This window comes from Xiphophorus hellerii, chromosome 18 (assembly GCF_003331165.1).
Source record: "Xiphophorus hellerii strain 12219 chromosome 18, Xiphophorus_hellerii-4.1, whole genome shotgun sequence".
In the NCBI taxonomy this organism is placed as follows: Eukaryota; Metazoa; Chordata; class Actinopteri; order Cyprinodontiformes; family Poeciliidae; genus Xiphophorus; species Xiphophorus hellerii.
In genome coordinates, this window is record NC_045689.1 from 18,250,970 (window position 1) to 18,275,075 (window position 24,106).

Consider the following 24,106-nt stretch of genomic DNA (forward strand, 5'->3'; position numbering starts at 1 on the left):
TATATGTCTCCCTGGTCCAACACACTTGAATCCAACAGCTGAATCACCTCCTAAGTGCAGTCAAGTTCTCCAGAGTCCTGCTAATGACCTCATTATTTGACCCAGGTGTGTTGAAGTAGAGATACATCTAAAAGTTGCAGGAGACCGGCCCTCGAGGCCTGGAGTTGCCCACCCCTGGTTTAAGGCCTGGTTTGATCAATCACCCCCCTCGAGTTTAGAATCTGGTGCAATAATTCAGCTAAATTAACCTGATTACATAACAATGGCATAAGCATAATGCTAGCAGCAGTATTTGAAGGCCTTAATTCTTTAATTCTCTTAAAGTTGTTTGGGAACAATGAAGGTTATGTTCACAGATTTTGATCACTTAAGCTCTTAAAAATCCTTTTCACCTGATTGTTTGCAATAGGGATGGATATCATGAACTAAAAGTGAAACTTGTCTGCCTTTGTAAAAAAAATAAAAATAATAAAGAGGATTACTGAAAAAATGTTTAAGCTAAATACAATACAAAGTGTCACTGTGTATTTCTTCTGATGTAGAAATCTGGTGCAGGAACCCATACAGCTGACCGTGCTTAAAGCCAAACAGTCTAACCCTCTGCAGCATTCAGAGGGCAAAGGTCAAGCACAGTTCTCCAAAACAGACCATAAGTAAAGGTGAGAGCGAGGAACATCTGTTCCTCCTAGAATGAGTGTCTACGTGTCTCCATACAAAAAATACCTAGGAGTTCACAGAGACACGACAGTCACAGTCTGTATTTAGCCATGTTTACACACGGGAACATCTGGACAAGGCCTGGGGTCAGCCAGGGCGTTCCTATCACTGACACTCTATAAAAGGCCTTTCCCATGGCTCGCCCTCCAGTTTGATGGCTTCAACTCTGGACTAAGAAAATGAATGCTGGAGAGTAATACGGAATAGATCCTAATTCCACACATGCAATAAAATTAAATTCACTCAGGACACAATGAGATAAGATTATGAGCACTTTATTGTTTACATAATTCAACATAGATAATAGGTAATCATGTCTTAAGTGTGTCTGAAATGAGAAAAATAAATAGTGAGATTTGCTGCACTCGATAGTACGCTGTCCGACCGTGAGGGGAATGACACAGCTGCACAGACAGAAAGTTGTCCACTGGCAGAAACACACAAGCACAAACAGTATATTCTAGAATAGATACCATCATTTTCAGTCTCCTCTTTCTCTTTGCTGCCCTCACCAGTGGTTTTAGAGAGCCCAATCTAATAAAGAAACATACATACAGAAACTATTCAGCACTGCTGGTATGAGAGGTGAATTTGTACACTGGGATTAGCAGGTACACTGTGTGAAACCATCTATTTTTCTGTGCAGTGAGAAATATATCCACCTATTATCCTATATATCACTGAAATACATAGAGTAGGTTTGTAGGGTAGTTCTAGTAGACCCATTTAATTTACTATTCATACACCACTGAGAAACTTGTATAGAACAGGACGAATATAAAAAGAAAACCCTGTGACTAGTATTTTATTTATACACGTTCGGATTTTGTCAACTAACCACAGCATACCTAAAGAAAACATTTGGCACAGTTTCGACAGAGAATAATACGTCTGCATTTACAGAGCCATCCACAGTTATTGACACTCCTCTTAAAGATGTTAGAAAGCCTTAAAGCATATTTATTTTTTATTGCAGTAGCATAATTCAATACTGAAAGATTAAAAATGGGAAAGACAGGATAACATGTCATTGAGGTGGAGGAGACATGGGTAGATCTTTATCTGTTTGCCAAATCTTACTTATAAACTACTGGAACTGTATCAAAATGACTCGTTGAGGACTTAATATGCCACTTGGAACAGTGAGAAGAATGATATGGGATGAGAAAAAATATCTATAGCTCCCTGTTAGAGAAATGTTGCAAAGAGTAGCATCTTGTGGTCCCCTGGTTTCCATGATAACTATTTAACACAATTTGAATACTTATTGGTTGTTTGAGAGGGATGACAGGAAAACCCTTTTTCTGTGTAACTGCCACAAACAAACATGTGGAAACTGGGATTAACGCCACTGACTTGAACTGGAATAGTTTGCTTTGAACAGATTAGACGAAGGTTTACCATACCTCTATAAAGATAAAGAAAAATAAAGACATATGAAAATGTCCCTCATGTCCACCCCTGAATGGTGGCGGCTCTATGCCTCTTTCTCTTCCAAAGACCTTATTAGTGAACATGGCATTTTGAACTATGTTAAATATGAGATTTAAATAAAAATCTGGGCCTCTCCTAGAAAAATTAAGCCAGGTCATGACTGAATCTTTCAACTGCAAAATATTCTGAAACCTAAAGCCAAATCAACCCAGAAAGGGTTTACCAGACACAAAACCCACCTTCTTCTACTCTTCTGACCTCAAACATAAAATCCATAGAAAAGCTATGGTGAAGTGAGGAAGAGAGGGCATGGCAGGAGACCTAAGACTCCACGCAATCTAGAGAAAACCTGCAGAGTAATTCCCAAAGTTAATTATTTTTCTGTGCTTCAACCTTGTGAAATGTTACGGAAGATTAAGTCCTGTTCTCTGGGGAAAAAAAGGAGGATTTGAAAAGTTTCACCACAAAATGGAACAAAAAATAAACTTTCAATGTGCAATAAAACATGAATTTCTTTTAAGGCATTGAGTAAACTTTTAATGGTGGTGCAAATAACTGTGGGAGGCTGCATAAAAATCAGAGCAACAACCAGTTACAAAGGGTTTAAAAATGTTGAAAGGAGAACATCATATTTAATCATGCACAACGTAAGGCAACCTACTGCAGGTGTTTACATTTTTTGATACTGAAAAGAAATTGAAGTGTGGCTAATTCTAAAATACTTCAAAGGACTGTTGTTAATGCTGTCTACTGCTTTTATTTGTTGGACCTCTCCTACAGATCGTCTGGTTCAGACTAAAATCAACTATTTATTATGCAGTAGAGGTTACTGCAAATGCTGCTCAGCATCTGTAACTTAAAAGTATTGCAAAGTATGCTACTACAAAGCCTTATCCTCAGGAAAATAGATATGGTATCAAACTCCAGATTTGCTTCTTTTTAGCTACACCGTGTTTCTTTTGTTTCTTTACATTCAAATGTGATTTTGCTGTTATGTTTGTTTTAAGAAATACTTTCATTTTAATAGACATGTGAGTTTGTATCTGTGTATGCTCTATACATACGGCTTGCTATGGTTTGAGTTTGCGGACTTTTACAAATCCTTTGTCTTAATGAGGGTAACCAGAGGTTTGTCATCTGGACTGTAGTCCTCGTAAGCGATGGGGGTGGCATCATACATGGCAGGCCGAGACTTCTTTCCAAATCTAATGAGAAAGCATAAATTGGTTAGAGGTTAGAGGACATGGTGGCAAAAACGGTTTGACTGTGAAACAGTCCTTGTGTAATTCACTGGTTAAGGTTTTGTGAGTAAAACAAATATTAGTAATTGTTGAAAGTGTCCAAAAGAAAATTTGTCTTCAAAATTGAAGTTTGACACTGTCTACGGGTTTTAGTGTTTTGTTTATGGGGAGAATTGAACAATCTTCAAACACATTTATGAGGTCAGACAATGATGTTGGACGAGAAACCAGGCTCACAGTCGCAGCCCTAAATCTTCTCAAAGATGTTCTGTTGGTTTATGGTCATGGCTCTGTGTAGACCAGACAAGGTTTTCTAAACCAAACTCACCTGTTCATGTCCTAATAGATTTTTCTTTATGTATAAGTACTCAGGCACATTTTGTATACTTTGTAAATTATGATCTTGAATAAAAACATAGAAAATCTAAAACCCTATCCTACTCAGTTGCACATTTCTTTGAATGTGAGTTTGCTATTTTTACACTAGCTCATCACGAGTTCAAACTTTTTCTATCCAAAATGATCAACGGGTGGAAGTGAGAGGATTAATTTAAAAAAAAAAAACGTTCTTCTGAAATTAGTCAGGTACTGAAATAAAAGGTAATCATTCTCCTAAATAATCAGTACCCTTTAAATAAACCAATTACAAAAGGCAAAAGTAACATAAAATCTGAAAGGGGATTTGATTGAACCCTTTTAACTCTCCCTCATGTTAGTCACTGTAGTTTCCTCATACCTGGCATGGCGGATGGAGGCGATAGCGTTGCTGAACTCGCTGTCAATGCTCCGGCAGTTGTAGAACTCCTGGTATGCATGGCGTGATGATCCCTGGTACTCGATGCGGCTGATGCGGCAGATGCCCACTATGAGGATGATGAGCATGAGGACGAATGCCACACACAGCGCTCCGATGATAATGTACAGCGAGTGGCGAGGCATGTTGGTCAGGGTGTCCTCAGTGTGTGCTGGTTTCCACTGCAGGTCTGAAGCACACAGAGGAAGATCTTCAAGTCTCTCCATGAAGTTTTGATCGATAGCTTAAAAGACTTTTTTTGACAAGCCGACTTACGGATTTCACAGCTGGGGCCAACCCACCCAAGCGGGCAGTGACAGGTGTATCCGTTTGATTGGTCGATGCAGGTGCCACCATGGTGACATGGGTTGCTCTCGCACTCATTGATGTCAACCTCGCATTCCTCCCCTGAACAGACAGTTTAGGTTATAACCAGAAGTGAGTGGCACTATATAACCAAGAAGGGAAAGTGGATGTTAAGCTGCTGCCCTGCCTATCAATATTCATTGTCTTCCAGACATTTTCTCTTTTCTCAGTCTTGAAAGGATTTATTGTTCTATTTGAAACTAAAGTAAAATATTTTTTGCCATCTGGATATGTGGAGCTAGTTCAGTGATTTACAGAATGATCATGTTTGAAGAAAGCCTTCCCACTGATTCTCTAGACACCAAGAAACCCAGTAAAAACCATTAACTGGTAATTAATGGTTTTAATTACAAAGAGTGGAGTAAGTTACTCAGAGTTCTCTGATGACCTCACCTGACAGAAAAACACCACTGGGATCATAATACAGGCCCAGCAATGACAGTACTTACAGACAAAACTAAAACAACGAGTTTTAGTTTTGACTAAAACTAGTTGAATATTCACAATCACAGCTGATGTTTAGAGTGAACTGCATCTCAGCTAAGGAGGTCATGCAGAGGATAGCGAGAGGAGCTGAAAAGATCAGTGGAGGGCCTCTATGACCTCTGTCCAGGATCTGTTTCAGAGCTGAATGAGGAACATATCATTAAGAATTACTAGACTCCTCACATTACCTGAACTTCGTTAGCTGCTGTAATCTAGAAAATTGTGCCACAATATCAAAGGAAACCCAATTTTACGAATTTTAACATCAGTTTGTTAAAATTCTCCAAACTGATGAAAGGGCTGTTAACCTTACTTTATTGTTACAGCTTTCTTTGCTACTTTTCAATCATGCCTTTAATTTTTTTGCCCTACTGGGGCTGCCACCTTACCATGGTGGAGGGATTTGAGTGTCCCAATGATCCCAGGATCTAAGTTGTTAGGGGCTTTATACCCCTGGTAGTGCCACCCATATCAACAAGTCCTAGGTGAGGGATCAGAAAAAGCACACCCTAAACATCCCTTATGATAAATACTACCGATGGAAGCAGTCTTCCCTAACTATGATGGCGGTCACTAGGGCCCTACTCTGGAGCCATGCCTGTAGGTGGGGCATGTTGGTGAGCTCCTGATGGCCAGGCATTTACCCTTTTGTGAACTTTGGATCTCCTCCTTTCCAAGGATTCCCCACCATGGGAGGTTCCTAAGGTGTCATGTGGAATGGACAGTGGCCAAAGGCGGGTCCCTGCCATGATGGCAAAATGAAGCTAAAGATTGATGCAGGATCTCCAGGTGTTAAAGTACTAGTCATGGTGAATCGAGGGCTGAGCCTCAATTGGTCTACTACCCTGACCTCTGGTCGCGAGCTCTGGGTAGTGACAGAAAGACAGAGATCGAAGATGCCCAGACAGCTCAGTAGGGTGTCTGGGCTCTTCCTTAGAGATACAGTGAGAAGTTTAGTCATCCATGACAGACTCAGAATAGAGCTGCTGCTTCTCCACAATGAGAGGAGCCCATTAAGGTGGCTCAGGGGTCTAGTCAGGAGACCCAGAGTAAGACCCAGAAGATGCCTGTTGGCCTTGATATTCCCCTGGAGGAGCCAGCCCAAGTAGCTGGGGAGAGGGAAGTCTGCTTAGATTATGCAGAAGATAGGAAGATAGGTTGATGCATTGATTGATCCTTATTGAAAATCAGTGAATGAAGTTTATTTGTATAGCACAGTTCAGCAGCTTTACATAATAAAAGCACACATACAAAGTCATAAAAGATGCCTTGCAGTCACAATTGCGAACACCAGTAACAAACATTACATTTTGATGAGTGCAATCATCAAAATCCTCAATACGCATGAAATGTCTTGTTTAACTTTTCATTTGTTGTGGTTCAAAGCACAAACAGCTCAGTTTATGCTGTTCTTCCTGAAGGGTTTTTCCTTTTAGTCGTCTCACCAGATTCAAAGTGTGACTCTTTTTCGGCTTAGCTCCCAGCGAGCTCCAGGGTGAACTGCCTGGTAAGGTGAATGCAACCTCACCACTGTTTTGAAGAAAAGTTATTTCATTTCTAGAACCAGTATTTATCTTGATATTAACCTCCACTCGCTGAATCTTCATTTGTACTGGCTGAAATCTCTGTATCATGCAGAATTGGTCATTGTTTTAAGTCATTAATAGAGGTAAACCTGGGTTGATCTTGGTATTCCTCTCCAGAGTATAAATCTATTTCTACTAGTTGAAGTCTTTGTATAATACTGCTGATGTCCCCGATGTCGGCATCTTGCTCTGGTTCAGCTTGGAAATGTAAAAAATAAAGTAAAGTAAAACATCCCATGTTTCTTAGATCTTGGTATATAAAAACTGGGTATGTAAAATAACTTTAACAGGCAGAGACATCAGCAAATGATCAGACGAGAGAGATCAGGATAAGTTGTATCCAAAATGGATTTTAGATACAGCTGTCAGTATCTAAAATCCATTTGATGGTCATTTCTGGTTTATTAACTCCTTTTCTTGTCATTTACAGACTAATCTTGAAAGTTGTAGATCTCTTTGAGTTCAATGTGTGATCTAGTTAAACCGGTTTGGATTTTTGTTCTTTTAAGTTTATGATTTTTTCATTTAGTCTTTTTATTTTCCTTTCAATAATATGGTTAGATCACAAGGTGGGTTTTTTTTCAATCTGAATTAAAAAGATTTTAGCTATTCCATTTCTTCTTATGATTTTGGCTATTTTACATCTCTTTGGGTTTGTTCAATTCCCCTGAGGTTTACACTTATGTCTTTAACATTTTTCTGCATTTTATTTACTGTAATGTAGTATTTATCTTATGTTGTAATTTTGCTCTTTCTGTGCAGTCTGATTTTTATTAAATGTTTTACTTTAGAGTGAATGTGAATGTCCCTACATACCTTTGACTTGATGCTGTGACACCTGGATTTCAGGATTTTTACATTCTTTATTATTCTATGCTATTCACTATATTCTGTATCTGTACTCTCTTTCCAACATCCATAGGCCTCATAAAGTCATTCTGTAACCCATCCAGGACATTATTGCGTACCTACATATCCGGATGGACACGCACAAGAAGCATTAAGTCCACTACTCTCACATCGACCTCCGTTCTGGCAGCGTACATTCACGCAGGGATCCTTGTAGATCTCGCAATGCTTTCCTGCAAATACACACATGAAGTGAACTTGCACCAATCCATTATGCAGGTTGTGAAAGTGTAGAAGTTGATGTATGGGTGTATGTACCTTCAAACTGTGGTGTACAGACACACTCGTAGGCATTAATGAGATCCCTACAGGTGGCGTAGTTCTGGCAGGGCGCAGACAGACACTCGTTGTACTCCTCCTCACAGTACAAGCCATGGTAGCCTGGAAAAGGCATCCAGTGGTGCTTTTAGAGTCTTAAAAATCATACAATACTGCCATGTTGATATTTTTTCCAGAACAGAATATGTGAAGTGAAAATTCTTTTTTGCTTCATTGAAAGTGTTTGTAAATGAACCTCGTCGGCAGCTGCAAAGTGTGAAAGCAGCTTGTCTACTGTCATTTACAATTCACACCAGGAGCTTCCCAGAAGTGTCATAGCATTCATCTGCAGGAGAAAACATCTCATGGCCTCACATTAACAGCCTTTCTCCTTCATAATTCATTTCCCTCAAGACTATTTTTCTTTATTCAGTCTAGCCAGGACACCATTGATGACTTTATGAGCCATCTCATTGTACGAAAAATGTAGATAACAGGCAGGTGGCAAATTATTCTGCCACACTGTTTGATCAGAATTTAGGTGACAGGACTTGTATCGCCGTTTTATATGCAGTTCACCGTATATCCATAGGATGGCAGTTATGTGCTGAGGCACTATGAGCCTGCAACAGCTACATATAGCAATGAAAACAATAAGAGCCTGTAATGTTTTTTTGTTTTAATATCAAAAAGTGTGACATGAGCAAAGCCTATTGTTCTCAGGCACAGCTGAGTGTGTCTTTTTGTTTGAATGAGTTAAAAATGTGGAAAGAATTATTGAAATCGGTGGAAAGGAAGAATAAAGAGAAAGAAAACTGTGATTCATATAGTTCTTTACAAAAGTATTCATATCTCTGCAACATTTCAACACTGTCACATTACAGCTAAGAACTGTATTTTATTGGAATTTCATAGGACTAACCAACACAAAGAAACACATACACTGCCTGTCCAAAGAAATAGTTGCAACCACCTTTAACTCTGAATGTAGCTCACAGAGGCATTGTCTTGATAAGCTTCTCTAATGTCACAAGATTTATTTCCACCCAGTGTTGCATTAATTTTTCACCAAGATCTTGTATTGATGGTGGCAGAGTCCAACCACTCTGCAAAACCAACTCATAGTTTGACTTTGACCCAGTCAAGATGCAAATCCAGTGGAGAATCTGCAAAACTTGTAAAGACATCCCCAAAGGACTTATAGCTGTAATTACATTGAAAGTTGGTTCTTCAAATCCACACTCCAAATTTCAGTTTTATACTCATAAAAAAAAGAAATCAAAGCTTTCTTTTTCCAACTACTTCATACCTTTACATTGTTTTGTATTGGTCTATGGCATAAAATTCCCTAAAACTAAGTTCAAGTTTTAATTTGCAGTATGACAAAATTAAATAGTTCAAGGTTCTTTTGCATTGCACTGTAGCAACCCATTTCCATCATGTCCCGTTCCTCAACTGTGTCCCATTGTCTGACTGAAGGTTCAGCAATCTCTCCTTGGGCCCCAACTAATGTGTGTTTGAGGGAAGGAAGAAACACGGACTTAATGAGAAGCACAGCTAGAGCCTCTCGGGTCTCCTCTGTGAAATGCCAGTGAAATGTCAAGAGCCTTTCCAGGACTCGGTCTGTTGTCTGTGAGCAGGCTGGTGGTTGCAGCAGCCTCTCGTGTCGACTGGATTACATGAACTGGAAGAAGGCTCCTTCTACATTATCAGCTCCCCGGCAGCTCTCTCTCAAACAGCCAAATTAGCAGAATTCAACACACACGAAGGCTCACAGACAGACGCACTCGCATTCTCACACACCAGCTGATGTGCTTGTGAGCTGGAGAGACAATTTTACCTCATGTGTGTGTTCATTGGAGAGACCGGGACGATAATTACAAACCATCAATTTCTCCAGTCTCATTAAAGAGGCCCTTGATTGGACGGCAGCATCTTCACATTCAAAGCCGCATAGGCACACACAAGGACACAGATATAAAGTCAGGCACCTCACCATGGCAACCAGACAAAAGAGGATGAGAGGGAAATGAGGTGAGGTAAACAGAGGGAAGACGAAGAAGAGAAAGGACAAAAGGACAAACAGAACAGAAAAATTAAGGAATGGAAAAATGAAACAAAAAAAATAAAACATAGAGGGGAGACATCAGAACAGTTAGAAAGCAGCAGATGGAAAGATCCTGATGTGCTGAATTTAAATGAAATCATTCAAAGTTTTTGTTTTTTTATAAATGAAAATGGAAACAATCCACGTTGCCAGGATAATTACCAAAACATTTAAAGGACAACTTTAAGTCTAATTTATCATACATTACCACTATTTGTACATCTTTTTTAGCCATAGAAACAACAAAAGAAGCATCTGTATTTCTGATGAGGGTAAATATGAGTCAGAGAGGGAAAGTCTGACTGCTGTATACACTCCACTGACAGCTTGTACAAACTGAGAGCACTCAGGGCAAAGTGTCAAATTATGTTTATAGGCCACTGAGAAAGCCATCCATCTCGCCATCCCAGCAAGGTAATTGCAAGACGGGGGATAATGATAAGTCATCATTCCGCCCAATTTATTTGATCACAGAGGCATCGGCTTCACAAATCATGCCAGCTAAAAATACCTCGTCTCTGAGCCAGGCACTATTTCCTTCTACCAAGGCTGAGCCGCTGCTACCAACCAACATCTTTTCAGATACAGTAAGCCTTTGTCAGCTGTTTTAGGCTATATTTAGTTTATGCTATATCATACTCATACTATGAAGATGGAGGCCAACCTAAACATTTAGAATGTATTGTGAATAAGAAGATGAATTTCTGAAAGAAAGTGTCATACAAATGGCTAATAATTGCCTTGACACCAAGTTACAGAAAAATAAGCTGATAGCAATAAGATATTAAAAATACTTCACATAGTTGGAGAAACTACATAAATATTTCACGTGTATCTGTTAATCGTCAATATCAAACTTTGAGAACAATAATGGTGATATCATCTTTACAGAGCTGCATTTCAAGGGTTTTGCACAGCATCATGTTACAACTTTATGATGCCTATTTTGTAGGTTTCTGAATAATAATAAAAATGCAATATTTAGAACAGTTAATTTGATCTTTTCTATGGACATCATCTGATCAAAATCCTTTTATTTCTTGAAATCACCCAAATACTTCAAACCAGGTTCAAACTTAGAAGAAAAAACCCTGCTGTTTTGGTTTAGTTTGATCATGCAAAATTTGATTTAATATTTTGGATGAAAGTTTTTGACCACTATGTGGTTTGCATTTCTTAAATAAATTTGTTTCAGCTATAAATTAAGCCATAATTTGCCTCCAAACACTGCTGTTGCATGTTCTCTCTAGTTCTTGTTCAGCTAAAACAGAAAAATGACATACAGCTGTTTGAAAATGTCTTATATTTCAGAGTTGAAAGAGCACAGCTTAACTGGTAAAAACGTGGCTGTAATTGTGACAAATAAAAGCTTTGTACTGTAGAAAAAAATAAGAAAAAAAATAGTGAGACACACCAACGTCACGACCAACATACACTTTGAGATGTAAGGGGTTGAAGGATTAAATAAAATTTGCAAAGTCACATATTCACTTTCAGAGCTTAGGTCAGAGTCTTCATTTATCAACACTAATTGTGTCACCTTTGACTTTAGCTGATTATGTTTACAGCTATGTTGATGTTCATCTGTGCAGCTTACCTGGAACACACAGACACCTGTAGCTGTTGGCCACGCTGCGGCACACACCGTGGGCGCAGGGGTTCAGGGCACAGAAGTCCACCAGCTGGGCACATGTGGGGCCGGTGAAACCTGCTGTGCAGCTACAGCCAAATCCCAGGGGTCCGGGGCCCTGGCCATAGCATGTGCCATTGTTATGACACGGGCTGGAACCACACGGATCCACCTTCTGCTCACATGTAGCTCCTTGGTACCCTGTGAGATGTTAGATGGGTGAAAGAAAGACACAAGTGGTTTCTTGTGCACAGCTGAAAAATTGCTCAACTCCTCGCAAAACGGAACTAGCAGGGCTGATGCTATGAGCTTAGAGATGCCTAAACTTTTAGCTGACCATTTACAGCAGGAGTCTCCAACCCTAATCTTAGTACAGGTTGACATTAAACCAAATAAATAGCATTTTTATTATGGGCTTTTTGCAAAACAGTACATAAAGACACAGTTCAGTGGCTCCACATTAAGTAGTCTGTGTTTGTTTTTAAGCATCATAAACATAAGATAACAGAAAGCCTCATAAAACTGGCTAAGTGGTTTCCTGAGAGACAAAAATTGGATTTTTGGAAGCAGCATAAAAAAATTGGGATGATTTGAAACATTTGCACGGTTCAGTATTTTCAGCCCAGCCAACATAATGACAGGGCAGAGGGTTAGCTAATGTCTTCATCATCTTGTGCATGATTATGTTTTATGGCATTAAACTGCTCTCATGTGTTTTTCAAACCAGTCGTTAATTTCTTAAGGCTCCAATACTTTGCTGCACATCAATGCACAGTGTGTGCAGCTGATTTTTGACATAGCACAAGGGACTGAGAGAACATTTAACACAGTTTGATTAAAGTCTCATCTTTGTTCAAATTTGTAAGGTTCATTATTCTGATTTCTGATTTGTTGTTACCATTTTGGTTTTCGCCGTTTTGTAACATCTCATTTTTGAAATCATATTCTTCTGTTACTTATGATGCTGTTTAAAATATAAATTCCAAACAAATACTTTCATTCATCTACACTAAATCCACATTGAAAGTGTTGTTTTTTTAATCATCCATAGTCTTTAGTTTCTCATAGAAACAGTTTCATGATTGCGAGTCTATTTGTTGGAGAGGGTCTCCTCTGTGAAGACCCCTTCTCTCAATTCGATCAAATCTGCAGACCTTTTCTCATTATCATCCGAGTCACCTCTTCTCTGCTTCTAAAAATAACCTCTCCTCCTCGCTTCTCCTCCTTATCTGTTTTCACCTCTGTTTCAGGAGCCGCCACTGTAGTGCAGAAATGGAAGCGCACAAACAGTGTGATGGAGTGTGTGTGGGTCCTCTGATTTAAAGAAACCCAGCAGTAAATCCCCTGTGCTGAGTGCAGAGACCACGCTCCATTGAGCTAATGAAGAGATTTCACACAAGCATCCATTGATCCGGATCGTGATATTTCACTTTGTGTGGAGAACGTTTATCATTAAGTCTGTCTTTTTTTTTCTCCTAATGTCAATGACAAGATTTTACTTTATACTCTCCCACTGTGATGCCAAATAATGAATTAATAAGTTGCCCTCCAGGGTTTGTTCTCTTGGTTTGCTTCTGCTTTGTTACTGAACTTCTGCTAATCTGGCAAAGACAAAAATATTGCTTTTTTTCTTTCTTCTCAGCTTGACTCACACACCCACATACACCCCCCCACCCACACACACACTCCACACACTCCCAGTTAACAGAAGGAAGCCTATTTATTCTTGCTTCTGGCTCTAAAACCTACCACAATGTTACATTTTAAATTTAGCCATGCAGCTCACTCCTCAGAATATCTGTTTCTGACTTCAGGCAAACTGCTAATACAATACTCACACTTTCATGGAAAAAGTGGCTGATAAGAACATTGTGGAGTCCGCTGAGTTTTAAATAAACTGGTCCACATCCCAGTGAATCATATAAATGACAATTAAAAAGGTTAATCAATTACTACCCCTGAACTGGTGGTCTCAGTTTAACTGCTGAACAAGTCAAAGGGCTACACGCATCACAGTGGCACAGCTACATGTTTCAGATGTACCGCTAGCGTAGCTCCCCTGATTTAGGCTGTAAAGATGATAGTTTTTGAATTTGTTCAGCAGACAAAAGTATTCAGTCGACTCTCCCTAAATTAAAAAGAAAAGAAGGGAGAGGTGATATTATTGCAACATGTTCAGACCTGGACTGTCTGAGTGCAAGTTGAACAAAAAATGGCCCACACCATGAATGCTACGAACATGTAGCGCTGTCCATGGTACTTAAAGCTGGAAGCCAATTTGTGTTGATCATCTGTCCAGATATCACCATCTACAACAACTCTTTGAGGAATCTGTTGTTTTTATTTATCAGAAAGTATGAAAAAAAAAAACATACTTTCTGAAGCTTTTAATGGCAATGACAGTAGTAATTTTCCTTGGTGTCTTCTCAGCTTTTACTGCCAGGAGTTATAAAAAAATCAGTGTTTGTTTATGGTTAAAAAAAAAAAAAAAAATCTCTAGCAGATGTTTTTTTTCATAAAAAGAATGAAAATATGAACGCTGCGGGGCGATTCAACTGCAGGAGATAAAAATGCGGCTCCTGCTGGCATCGCTGGCGAAGTGATCACAGAGCTGATGCATCTCTGATGACAGCTATTATGGAGTTGTCATGACTTTATTGCTCATGTGTGCTTGTGTGCAGAAACACCGAAGCATCATTTGCAGATGATTCACAGGCATTGGAGGAGAGCAGTCATACTGGCACCGATGGAAAACATTTCAACATTCATTCATTTGGTTGAAGGTCCATATGTTTTTCCACAAGTGGATGACAAAAGTATTTAATTCTCTTGGATTTTATTATTGTTGTTACTAACCAGTTATCTAACAAAGTTATATTTTCTTTTTAAAAAAACTTACAGAGATGTGGCATTGCTATTGCTGCTTCTTTTATCCCAGCTGAGTAGATTCACAAACAGTGGATCAGAGCTTCTCTACCTCACTGGGGACACTGGTTTCTGGCTGCTTTAGTCCAATACCACGGTCAGGTGTTCCAGTTTAGCCAGCACAATACTGGACTGACTATTGGGAATTTCAACTTATACAGCTCGTCCAACGATGGCACTTTTCCACTTCTTCTGTTTCTTATTTATGTGCCTCCTTCCATTGTTATCTGCTGCATTTTCATGCAAACACAGTCACATGCACATGGCTGAAACTAATTGCAAACCCATGTGTTCTAGTTTTGGGGGGGGGGGAAATGCATAAGTTTTGCGGTCACAGATTTCCCCAGAGTGGCTGATGCAGGTCGCTCAGCCTACGAAGACTAATTAGAAAGGAGGAGGAAGGTTTAAATTAAGCATCGGAGTGACATAGATACTCTAAAACATGCAGCAGATACTCAACCTGGCAAAAATACAGATGCTGTTTTAGAATGCACAAACATACAGTGTCTGTTAAACTGTTAAAAAAGATTCATATCGAAGCACACAAACTGCATTTTTCTGGCAGAGACTCTAATGCTTCCTAATTTATTTACTTCACAATCCACACCAAACATCAGTTGTAGAATAATTGGCTTTTTACCTTCGGGACAGTAGCACCTCGGTCCAGCCAAGCTGCTGAAGCAGGTGGCTCCATTCTTACAAGGCTGAGAGAGGCAGTGGTCAACCAGCATTTGGCAGCGCTCGCCTTCATAACCTGGCAAACAAAAGCAGTCTCACAAGATTGCTTGATGTTTTTAAGCAAAAAAGACGACTGACTTTATTTTACTTTGTTTATTTATTGTATATTATTGGTGCTTGAAGGCCACCAATATCATCCAATGTTTTTTTAGTGATTTTACCTCCTGTCTCACAAAAATCCAATTTAAGATGGCACAGTTAGTTATTTGTTTTGTTTTTTTTTCATTTAGGTCTGTAAACATGTCTTTGTAAGGGAGATAACCTAAATTCATCATATAATCTCTATTAGTGGAGGTGCACCGCACCACAAATGTGAAACACAAAAATGAGCAAAATACAACAACAACAACAACAATAATAATAATAATAATAATAATATATCTTATTTATAACACCCTTACATAACAATATACCGTAACTCATGTTTTGATGATTTGTCATGGTGCCAACATTTATGTAATGAGGAGCATAATGAAAATGATGTGTAATTTTTTTTTATTTCCAAAATGTAAAACATCCCAATGTACTGTGCATTTTTATTCTAACACAAACAGAGAAATGTAATGTTAATAAATATTCTAAAGCTTCAGAAAATACTTTCTCATGAGCCACAATTTAAAAAAATATACTTTTGTGCTGTCAGAGAATAATCTTGCACATCTAAAATCAGTAGATTCCTCCGCACACGTTCTGAGTCGTCATTGAAAATTTTAATTGTTGCATTTTAGCATCTTGGGATTACTAAATTTATAATCCTCAATTACATGAATAATGCATAGATGCTATTTTTGATCTAACCTGAAATCTTTTCTGCAGGTAATTAAAACTACGTGTGATGTCTGGGGATACTTGATCAACTTTTCAAAGTGGGCTTGTTAGCACCTTTAGCGGTTACCTTTGACATTTACTACCCTGTCAGAAGACATTGTTTTGAAGTCCATAACACCCAAACCCACACGTAAAAATTACTTTCAGGATGAAAAGTTCACCGTCCTCTCTGATCTCATGAGAGATTTTCTGAAAGCCAAGGAAGAGGTTAGAATAAACACAAACCACGGAGTCGCACTTGGAACAATCACCTGAAGATAAACCTATTATAAACACATGTGAAATGCATCAAAGCGTACCTGGTTGACAGGTACATGTGAAGTTTTGCCCCTCGCCACCTTGTCTGATGTCAGTGCAGGTGCTGTTGTTCCGACAGGGCCGGTGGTGGCAGGCGTCGAGCTCCTCACAAAAAATGCCAGTGTAGCTGTCCTCACACTCACAGAAGAAAGTGCTCTGCAGGTAGAAATCACACGAAGATTGAATGAGTTAAAGGGAAGAGTCTAAAGGCTGTAAAACGATTCAGTGACAAAACACTTCAATCAGCAGGGAGGCAGTTTGACTTTCTCAACCAGATATAAAAAGAGACTGAATCTGTTTAGATGACGCTGGTGAGGTAGCAGGGTGAGCTTCAAGATTATTTTTGCTTCTTTTAATTGAGATAAAATTATCAGTGTACTTTCAAGAGCATCTGACTAAATTATAACTTTCTTGCTTTTCACACTTTGTCTCCTTACAACCACAGCATTCACTGTATTTTATTCTGTATTTTATGTGGCTGACAAATTACCTCATAACTGTGGAGTGAATAGAAAAGGGCACCTATTTTTTTTAATTACTTTTTAAAAAATAATCTAAAAAGTTTGGTATGTATATGAATTCATCACGTCCAAGTCACTACTTTGTGGAACCGATCTTCACAAGCATTTTGGAGTGTGTCTCTACCAGCTCAGTACATACAAAAGCTGAAACATTTGCCTCATACTCTTTTCAGAATAGCTCAGGCTCAGTCAGAGCCGACAGAAAGCGTCTGTGCGTAGAAATGTCCAAATCTTGTCACAGACTTTCAATTGGATTTAAAAATTTCCTGGGGTTTCCAACTCTAATCCTCGGAGTTTGTCCCTACTGCAACACCTGAATCAAATGACTGAATTACTTCCTCAGCACGTCATCAATTTCTGCAGAAGTACGCTGTAAAACAAGGATGTGTGTACATGTTGTAGGACAGGACAAGGACGAAGACACGAGGACATCCTGTGATTGAAACTGTTCTATTGTATCCTGCATAGAGGTTGTTATCCTGCAGTCTCAGTCTCATGTGTTTGTCAGACACTAGCAAGTCCTCTTCAGGGACTGTTCTGTATTTCTTTATCAACTATGACCTACTTCCTTGTCTCTGCTTAAGAAAAGTATTGCCACAGCATTATGCTGCCACCACCGTCTTTCAAGGAGAACGGTGATTTGCAGCCACTTATAGCTAATAGGGAAAAAAGTTACATTTATATATAATCTAACCAAAGTGCCTTCTGTATCCCCATTTTTTTTCAATAATGACTCTTTGATGGTCCAGAAGTTGAAACTGGAACAGGATGGAACAAAAGTAAGGCACACAACTTTTCCACAACTTAATTCCTGATTTGTTTGTGCTGTTCCTTGGTTTTCATGATGCTGTTGGTTCTCCATCGTTCTCTAACAAATCTCTGCAGCCTTCGCAGAACATCTGGATTTATATTCAGACTAAATTACAGAAAATTGGACTTAGTTTACTTATTGACTGGACTAGTGGATTATGAAGGCAAAATGAGCATTCAAAACAGCCAAAAAATTTAAATGCAACAAAACTGAACAAAAACATATTGTTTATTAATTCAGCTCAAGTAAAATCACATTTCCATGAATTGTGCTCATTTTACAGCTCTGGATGACAGTGAGGCATACAGTTAAACCATTAAATTAAAACATTAATATATTGCTGTTTTATCACTGCATATACTTTAAGTGTTCTTGGCTTGCAGGAATTATTGTCCAAGCAACGTTGGTGATTTTGCAGAATTTCTTCCCACTAGTTTGCATTTTACCATGCAAAATGAAAATATGGGCCTGACCATATTTACAAAGTAAATTTATAAAGTGGAATCCATGATAAACACTTGACAAACTCCCTAAATGCTTAATAAGCATATTTTAGTGTTTACTCCATAGCCAGCACATATGGCAAATGATCCCGTCTAAAAAAAAGGCAACATTTTCCCACAGTCGCTTGTGGCATTAACAGGGCTTCTTACTGATTTTTTCATAAAATAGCATAAATAGTAAGAACATTATGTGCTTTAAGTCAGTGTTTCCCAATTCCGGTCCTCAGGCCTCCCTGCTCTGCATGTTTTAGATGTGCCTCTATTCCAGAGCAGCTGATTCAAATGATTGCATGACCATCAAGTGCTGCAGAAACCTGTTGATCACCCATATATTCAATCCAGGTGTGTAGCAGAAGGGAAACACCTAAAACATGCAGGGCAGGGAGGCCTGAGGACCGGAATTGGGAAACGCCGCTTTAAGTCATCCAACAAGAGCAGGGAGTGCTGCTGACTACTGAGAGAACAAAGTGATTCTCCTTGTGCGATGTAATAAAATGATCAGGCCAGGGAATGAGCACTTAGATTGTAGCAGTGACCTTTGCTGTTTCTGGAAATTCTCACCTCCGACGGCTGCGTGACGCATTTTCCTTTCCCAGAACACTGAGGGTCGCTGAAGCTGCTGCCGGGCTCCACGCAGCTGCTGGCCTTCACCGTCAGGTTGAGACGCAGGGTGACCTCCGGGGCTGTGGGAGCGCCAACACGGATCACACCTATGGGGAAACAAACGCATTGTGCTTAAATGTTTTAAAGAGTTGCTTCACTTAGATATTTATGTGAAAACAAGTCAGTTTACCTCAACACAACAAAGAATTTAACAATACCTTAAAATAGCTTCCTTTCAAGTTGCATTTATTCGCGTGTTGTCATGTTGCAGGTGTTAAGTGTAATGTAATTTGTCGGCATCTTTTTGGGGCTGAATACAAAAGGCCACACATTTCTGGTCTTTCTTCCAATCCACTGTAAACATCTAAAAATACACTTTCTGGTTTCCAGCTTTATGAGTGCATTTTGCTCCTTTTAACACATTGAGAACCTCCACTGTCATGACAAAGCATCAGGATGCCTTTACAGTTTCACAGAGTTACTACAGCTACCCTATAGACGAGTCAAAAGACAAACAGATGCAGGCAGATCTTTAACATGCTCTCCTGTAAAGCCTCTCTCTTCATCTGTAAACGTCAAACGTCTCTTTTATTATGTGCTCAATCAAGCCTGGCAGCTTTGCTGCTGCTTGGATAAAAATAGCTCCGTAGTAAATATCAGGTGCTGTTTTACAGAATCTGACCTGAACCAATGAGCGGGACATCCGCCGCTGATGGAAGCAGTGACGTCAGCTGGCCTGACCAATGAGAACGCTGACAGCTCTGTGCACGTTCCCCTGTCGTCCTCTGACTTGATGATCATTAACCCCAATGACAATGAAATTTGGACCTGCAGAGTCATTGCGGCTTTAAACTGTGAAAGCTCAGGCCCTGAATTGTTTTCATCTAAGGTGTAGTCATTGTCTCATCCTTCTCACGTGTGCAAAGCCCCCAAATAAGGCACCAAAAATGAGTGTGGATGATTATGTTGTGAACATTAGTCACACACGATTAAGCCTGGGATCTGAAAGAACAAAATTCATTGAAGCAGATTGTTTCTCACAGTTTGACCTTTCGTCTGTCCTGGTGCATCCTTTGTCTCCATATCCTTCCCTATAATCCCTTTCTGCCTTGCTGTCTCTTCTTTGCTCCCCTTCTATATCTGAATCCCTCTTTCCCGCCCTCTATTGCCCCTCTTTTCCTTCTGATTTAACTCCATCATTTTCTTCTCTCTGTGAAGCAGAAGAGGCGATTGCCACAGAGGTAGCAGACATGAAGGTCAGATGTTTGACAGGAAGTGTGTGGAAGTGAAAAAGTACAAGCATTTTTTGATCTACATTCAAAGATTATTGACTTATTTGTCTTACTAAAAAGGTTTTGTTATGTTACTTTATCTTATTTCAGGTGTACTAAGATATTTTCACTACGAAAAATCCCGTATTTTGTAAAATACAGTCATTTTGTATTTTTGCAGTGCAAAGTTCTGAATACTCAATGACCAAACACAATGACCAACAGATGTGGGGGTCTTTCATGTTGTTCTTTGCGATTTCCAGTGAGGAGGGACTCACTGAGGAAGTAGTTCTGTCCCAGGGGCAGCAAACGGTCTGGTACCACCAGGCCATCCGGGGCCTGCAGAAACCATATGGTGGTGCCGTTCAGAATAGACGAGCGGAGAAAACCCTCTTCACTCACACGCCACAGCACTGGAGCTCCACTGGCATTCACCAGCACCCTGGTGGCAGAGGACAGGCAAGTAAATAAGGGAAGCAAAAGCACGAGGGAAATTAACCAGCAACTGGAAGCAGGACAGTTCAGTGATTATTGACTCTATCAACTTGTTCCAAAATGCAACTTTTCAGCCTTTTGATAGCGAAATATTGTTTTAGTCTACATCCTTTGTGTGACAAATCAAAACTTCTAAAAAAAAAACCTAAAGTTGTGTAAAGGATATATACAGAAAACCTCAAGGGTTAGCATTCTGCCAACAGGCTCTTCGGTGTGAGGATGAAGCCTCAGATGCAACCGAAGACTAAACTGATCCAGCTGTTTGTTGAAGAGGGAGAAAAGAGTCGAGCAAAGCTGAACTAAGCTGGATCTTCTTTTGAGAAAGCCCTTGTGAGAGACAGACAGGGGAGTAGAACGTAATCTGTCAGCTGCAGTTGCAAGAAAGATGCTCAAAAAGCTCGAGTGAAGCTGCTCACAGCTAAACGGCATTGAGAGCCTCTCTAGACTCCCTCCTACACTGAATTAATCTTTCCCATATTAACCAAAACAAATAAAACAATATGTGATTATCCTCTTAGCCCTCCATGTTGTGCACTTGGTATAATGAGTGTTTACAGCTGATAAGAGCTGTGAACATTATCACCGCTACACTGATTTTCCGACGACGTGATGAAGGGCGGAAAGTGCAGCGCAGAGGAGAAGGAGGATCGGAAATCTGAGATGTGTGATGTGCTAAACGAAAGACTAAATCTGACATCAGGAAGGGAATAATTTATGTTACTTTATTATTGACTAAGTGGAAAAGCAAGCCTGAAAGCTGTGGTCCAGAATATATTACAACACACATTTAACTTTCAAATTAAAGAAAGAAGACCACATGTGGACTGATGCAATAGTTGCCCAAAGTGCCACAGAAGAGATGGAGCAAACTAAAACTGAGGCAATGTGACTGAAATAATAATACTGTGGTTTGGTCACTTGAAGGTGAAGTTTTCTTTTTTTTCATAACTGTAAGAATACCATCTGTAACTCAGACTGGCTGAAGATCTACGGCTACTTAAGGTTCACAGGAGTTATAATTTATGGAGGAATAGCTCTCTACTAAGCTACAGTTAAATCTAAAAGTAATAATAATAAAGGCCTGACAAAAAATAACAAAACAAACAGACAGCATTTCAGGCTTTGATCATCATACTGGCAATCCAACATGGTGGTGGTAGTTTCTTCATGGCTGCTTCCCTGCTTCCTGGCAACTTTCTGTAATTGCTGGACCCATGAATTCTACTCTCTACCAGAAAATCCTGAAGGAGAATATCTGACCATCAGTTTGTGTTCAAAGGGACAATGACCCCAAGTCCAACAGTATGTCCATCTATGGATAGCTCTAAAATAAGTCTGTACGTAAATCCGACTGAGATGACTTGACACGGCATAAGATCTTCCACAGTAGTCAGCATTTTGCTCATTGGGAATCAACAAAAGGCTCAACCCCAATCCCCACAGTTTTTTATGGCACCACCGGTGGAAACACACCGTTAGTATGGGTTAGGGAGAAATTACTTGTTTGATTCCCAGCCTGGGCTATTTACTGCATGTCTTCCCCTTTTCCCTCTGCTCTTCATCCTGTCAAACTACTAATGAATAAAAGCCACAAAAACCTTTCAGAAATGTGTGAGTTCAAGCAAAGCAACAACAGAAGTAATCTTGATTTTCTCACAGGACTTCAACTACTATCCCCTTTTCGCTGAACCTGTATCACACTGTGTGTGATATACCTGTCAGATATACTTATCTGCTTTTCTAATTAAATGCCACTCGGTGGTCATTGCAGCTCTGGACGGTGCTAGATGTTAGTATGAAAAAGTCTCCTCAGAACCAGCATCATGGTACATCATTCAGGTATTTTGTGTAATCAAAAAGCAGGAAAACAGGGCAGCGGAGGTTGATTACCTCCCAATTCGCAGCCTTTTGTCTGGGATCATCAGCAGAGCCCTGCGCCGTGCCTCTCATGTGTAATGAGAACGTCAAGGGCATCCAGCAATCACCTTGACCACTCCTTCTGCATAATTCATTGAACTCCTGTTTACAGGGCAGCTATAACACTGTTTTTGGACAATCACACTCCTAATAAATTGAGCGCACCTGTGCTGGCATGACACAGTTGGGTCGCAGGGTTTCAAATGAAAGGGTATTAGTGACGCAACCTTCAAGCTGAAAAATGTTTCCTGCGAAAGTTGCTGCATGGTAAGTATGTACATAAAATAATGTACACAGCAGGCTCTATTTTTATTTTTGTGAAATAATTATGCAGACTCTGTATTTTTAAAAGGTACATTTTGGTCAGAACTACTTATTCTCGGGTTGCAGCAGAATTTACAGATTTATAGATGACATGGGGCTGGCCAGCGACTTCCTTTTTATGCACCTGAATGCAGTTCATTTTTAAAAGTAAGAGCAATCAGGTTTTGAGGAACTTTTGCAGCAACAGATTAATTAGGAGGTCATCTCCAGGCTGGAGTGTAAACTGCAGCTGATGTGAACTTTAAAGCAAGAGGAGGACAGACTTTCTCGACTTTTTCTGAATGTTAAGTAATCCTACATTTAGAAGGGGGCTGCCGGTTTTTAAAAACTTCATGATATTCCTCTTACTTTACGGCGGTTTCTTCAGGCACCTCCAGAGACAGAGTCAGGGTCCCTGATGTCAGCTCACAGAGCTCAGGGCTCACACAGTGCAGACCCTCTGTGACCTGAAGCACAAACCATCACATTTTCAATATTCAGTCCTACACACATTCCTTTAAATGTTTCAAATCATTAAAAGAATTTCAAAATCAGACAAAGATAGCTTCAGGGTGAGAAAAATATCTAAACCAACCTGTCAATTTGTGAAAAAGTTATTGTCCCCCTTTATTAACACCACAAGTTGCCTGTGGTGTAAAATCAGAAAAGTGTCAGGCAACATAAAGTAGAATAAAAGATCTAAAAAACAGCATGTCAAAGGCATCAGTCTAAACAATTTCAAAACAGCTGAGAAAGAGTTGTATATATTTTAGTCTTTTAAGTGTTTCAAGCTACTTCTGAGGCTTTGGGATTCCAGAAAACCAAAATAAAATAATAACAACAATAACCTTTCCCAGGAGAGATCAGTCTAACAGAATTACTGCAAGAGTGAATTGACAACACACCCAGGAAGAACAGCATTGAGGGTCCCAAAACATTTTCAGTTTTAAAATTTCCTTTGCCGGGCTGAAATTTCTTGACTTTTAATAGCTGCAATTGCTTATTATGAACATTTGCTATCTGTGTGGTATGGATGACCACAGGTGTTGGCTTTCAGCCTCAATTCTAAGTTTGGAATTGAGGCAAACTTAGACCGGCTTCTTGTCAACATTTGTAACACTTAGACTTAAAATATACTGCGTAGGCTGGATTATTCTACACTGAAAACAGGATCTAGTGTAAAACTAACATCTTAGAATAAGAGTGTTATGTGATGTGAAAGTGTGATTGTCTTAGACTGCTTTGTTGCTTTTAAGATCAGGATGACTTCAAATCGATGAAACTGTGAATTTTAGTCTAACAAAACGATACAAAAACGCTGAAAATATCTAACCATCAGCTGAATGGATAACAAAGGAAGGTTTAGG

At 39.5% G+C, this 24,106-nt stretch overlaps 1 protein-coding gene across 1 annotated transcript in view; it reads right to left on the reverse strand.

The window, feature by feature from the left end:
• Positions 1-1,867: 1,867 nt before the first annotated feature.
• The window catches only part of dner (delta/notch-like EGF repeat containing), a 46,599-nt gene continuing 24,360 nt past the window's right edge, over positions 1,868-24,106 (reverse strand). Inside the window, exons 3-13 of the mRNA XM_032590237.1 lie at positions 23,109-23,206; positions 20,303-20,466; positions 18,712-18,860; positions 16,318-16,471; positions 15,093-15,206; positions 11,495-11,728; positions 7,791-7,913; positions 7,592-7,705; positions 4,462-4,593; positions 4,129-4,375; positions 1,868-3,356 (exon numbers count right to left, since the gene is read on the reverse strand). Of these exons, the coding sequence (XP_032446128.1) occupies positions 3,245-3,356; positions 4,129-4,375; positions 4,462-4,593; positions 7,592-7,705; positions 7,791-7,913; positions 11,495-11,728; positions 15,093-15,206; positions 16,318-16,471; positions 18,712-18,860; positions 20,303-20,466; positions 23,109-23,206 (1,641 nt within the window). The 3' untranslated portion in view covers positions 1,868-3,244. The remainder of the gene's footprint in view (positions 3,357-4,128; positions 4,376-4,461; positions 4,594-7,591; positions 7,706-7,790; positions 7,914-11,494; positions 11,729-15,092; positions 15,207-16,317; positions 16,472-18,711; positions 18,861-20,302; positions 20,467-23,108; positions 23,207-24,106) is intronic.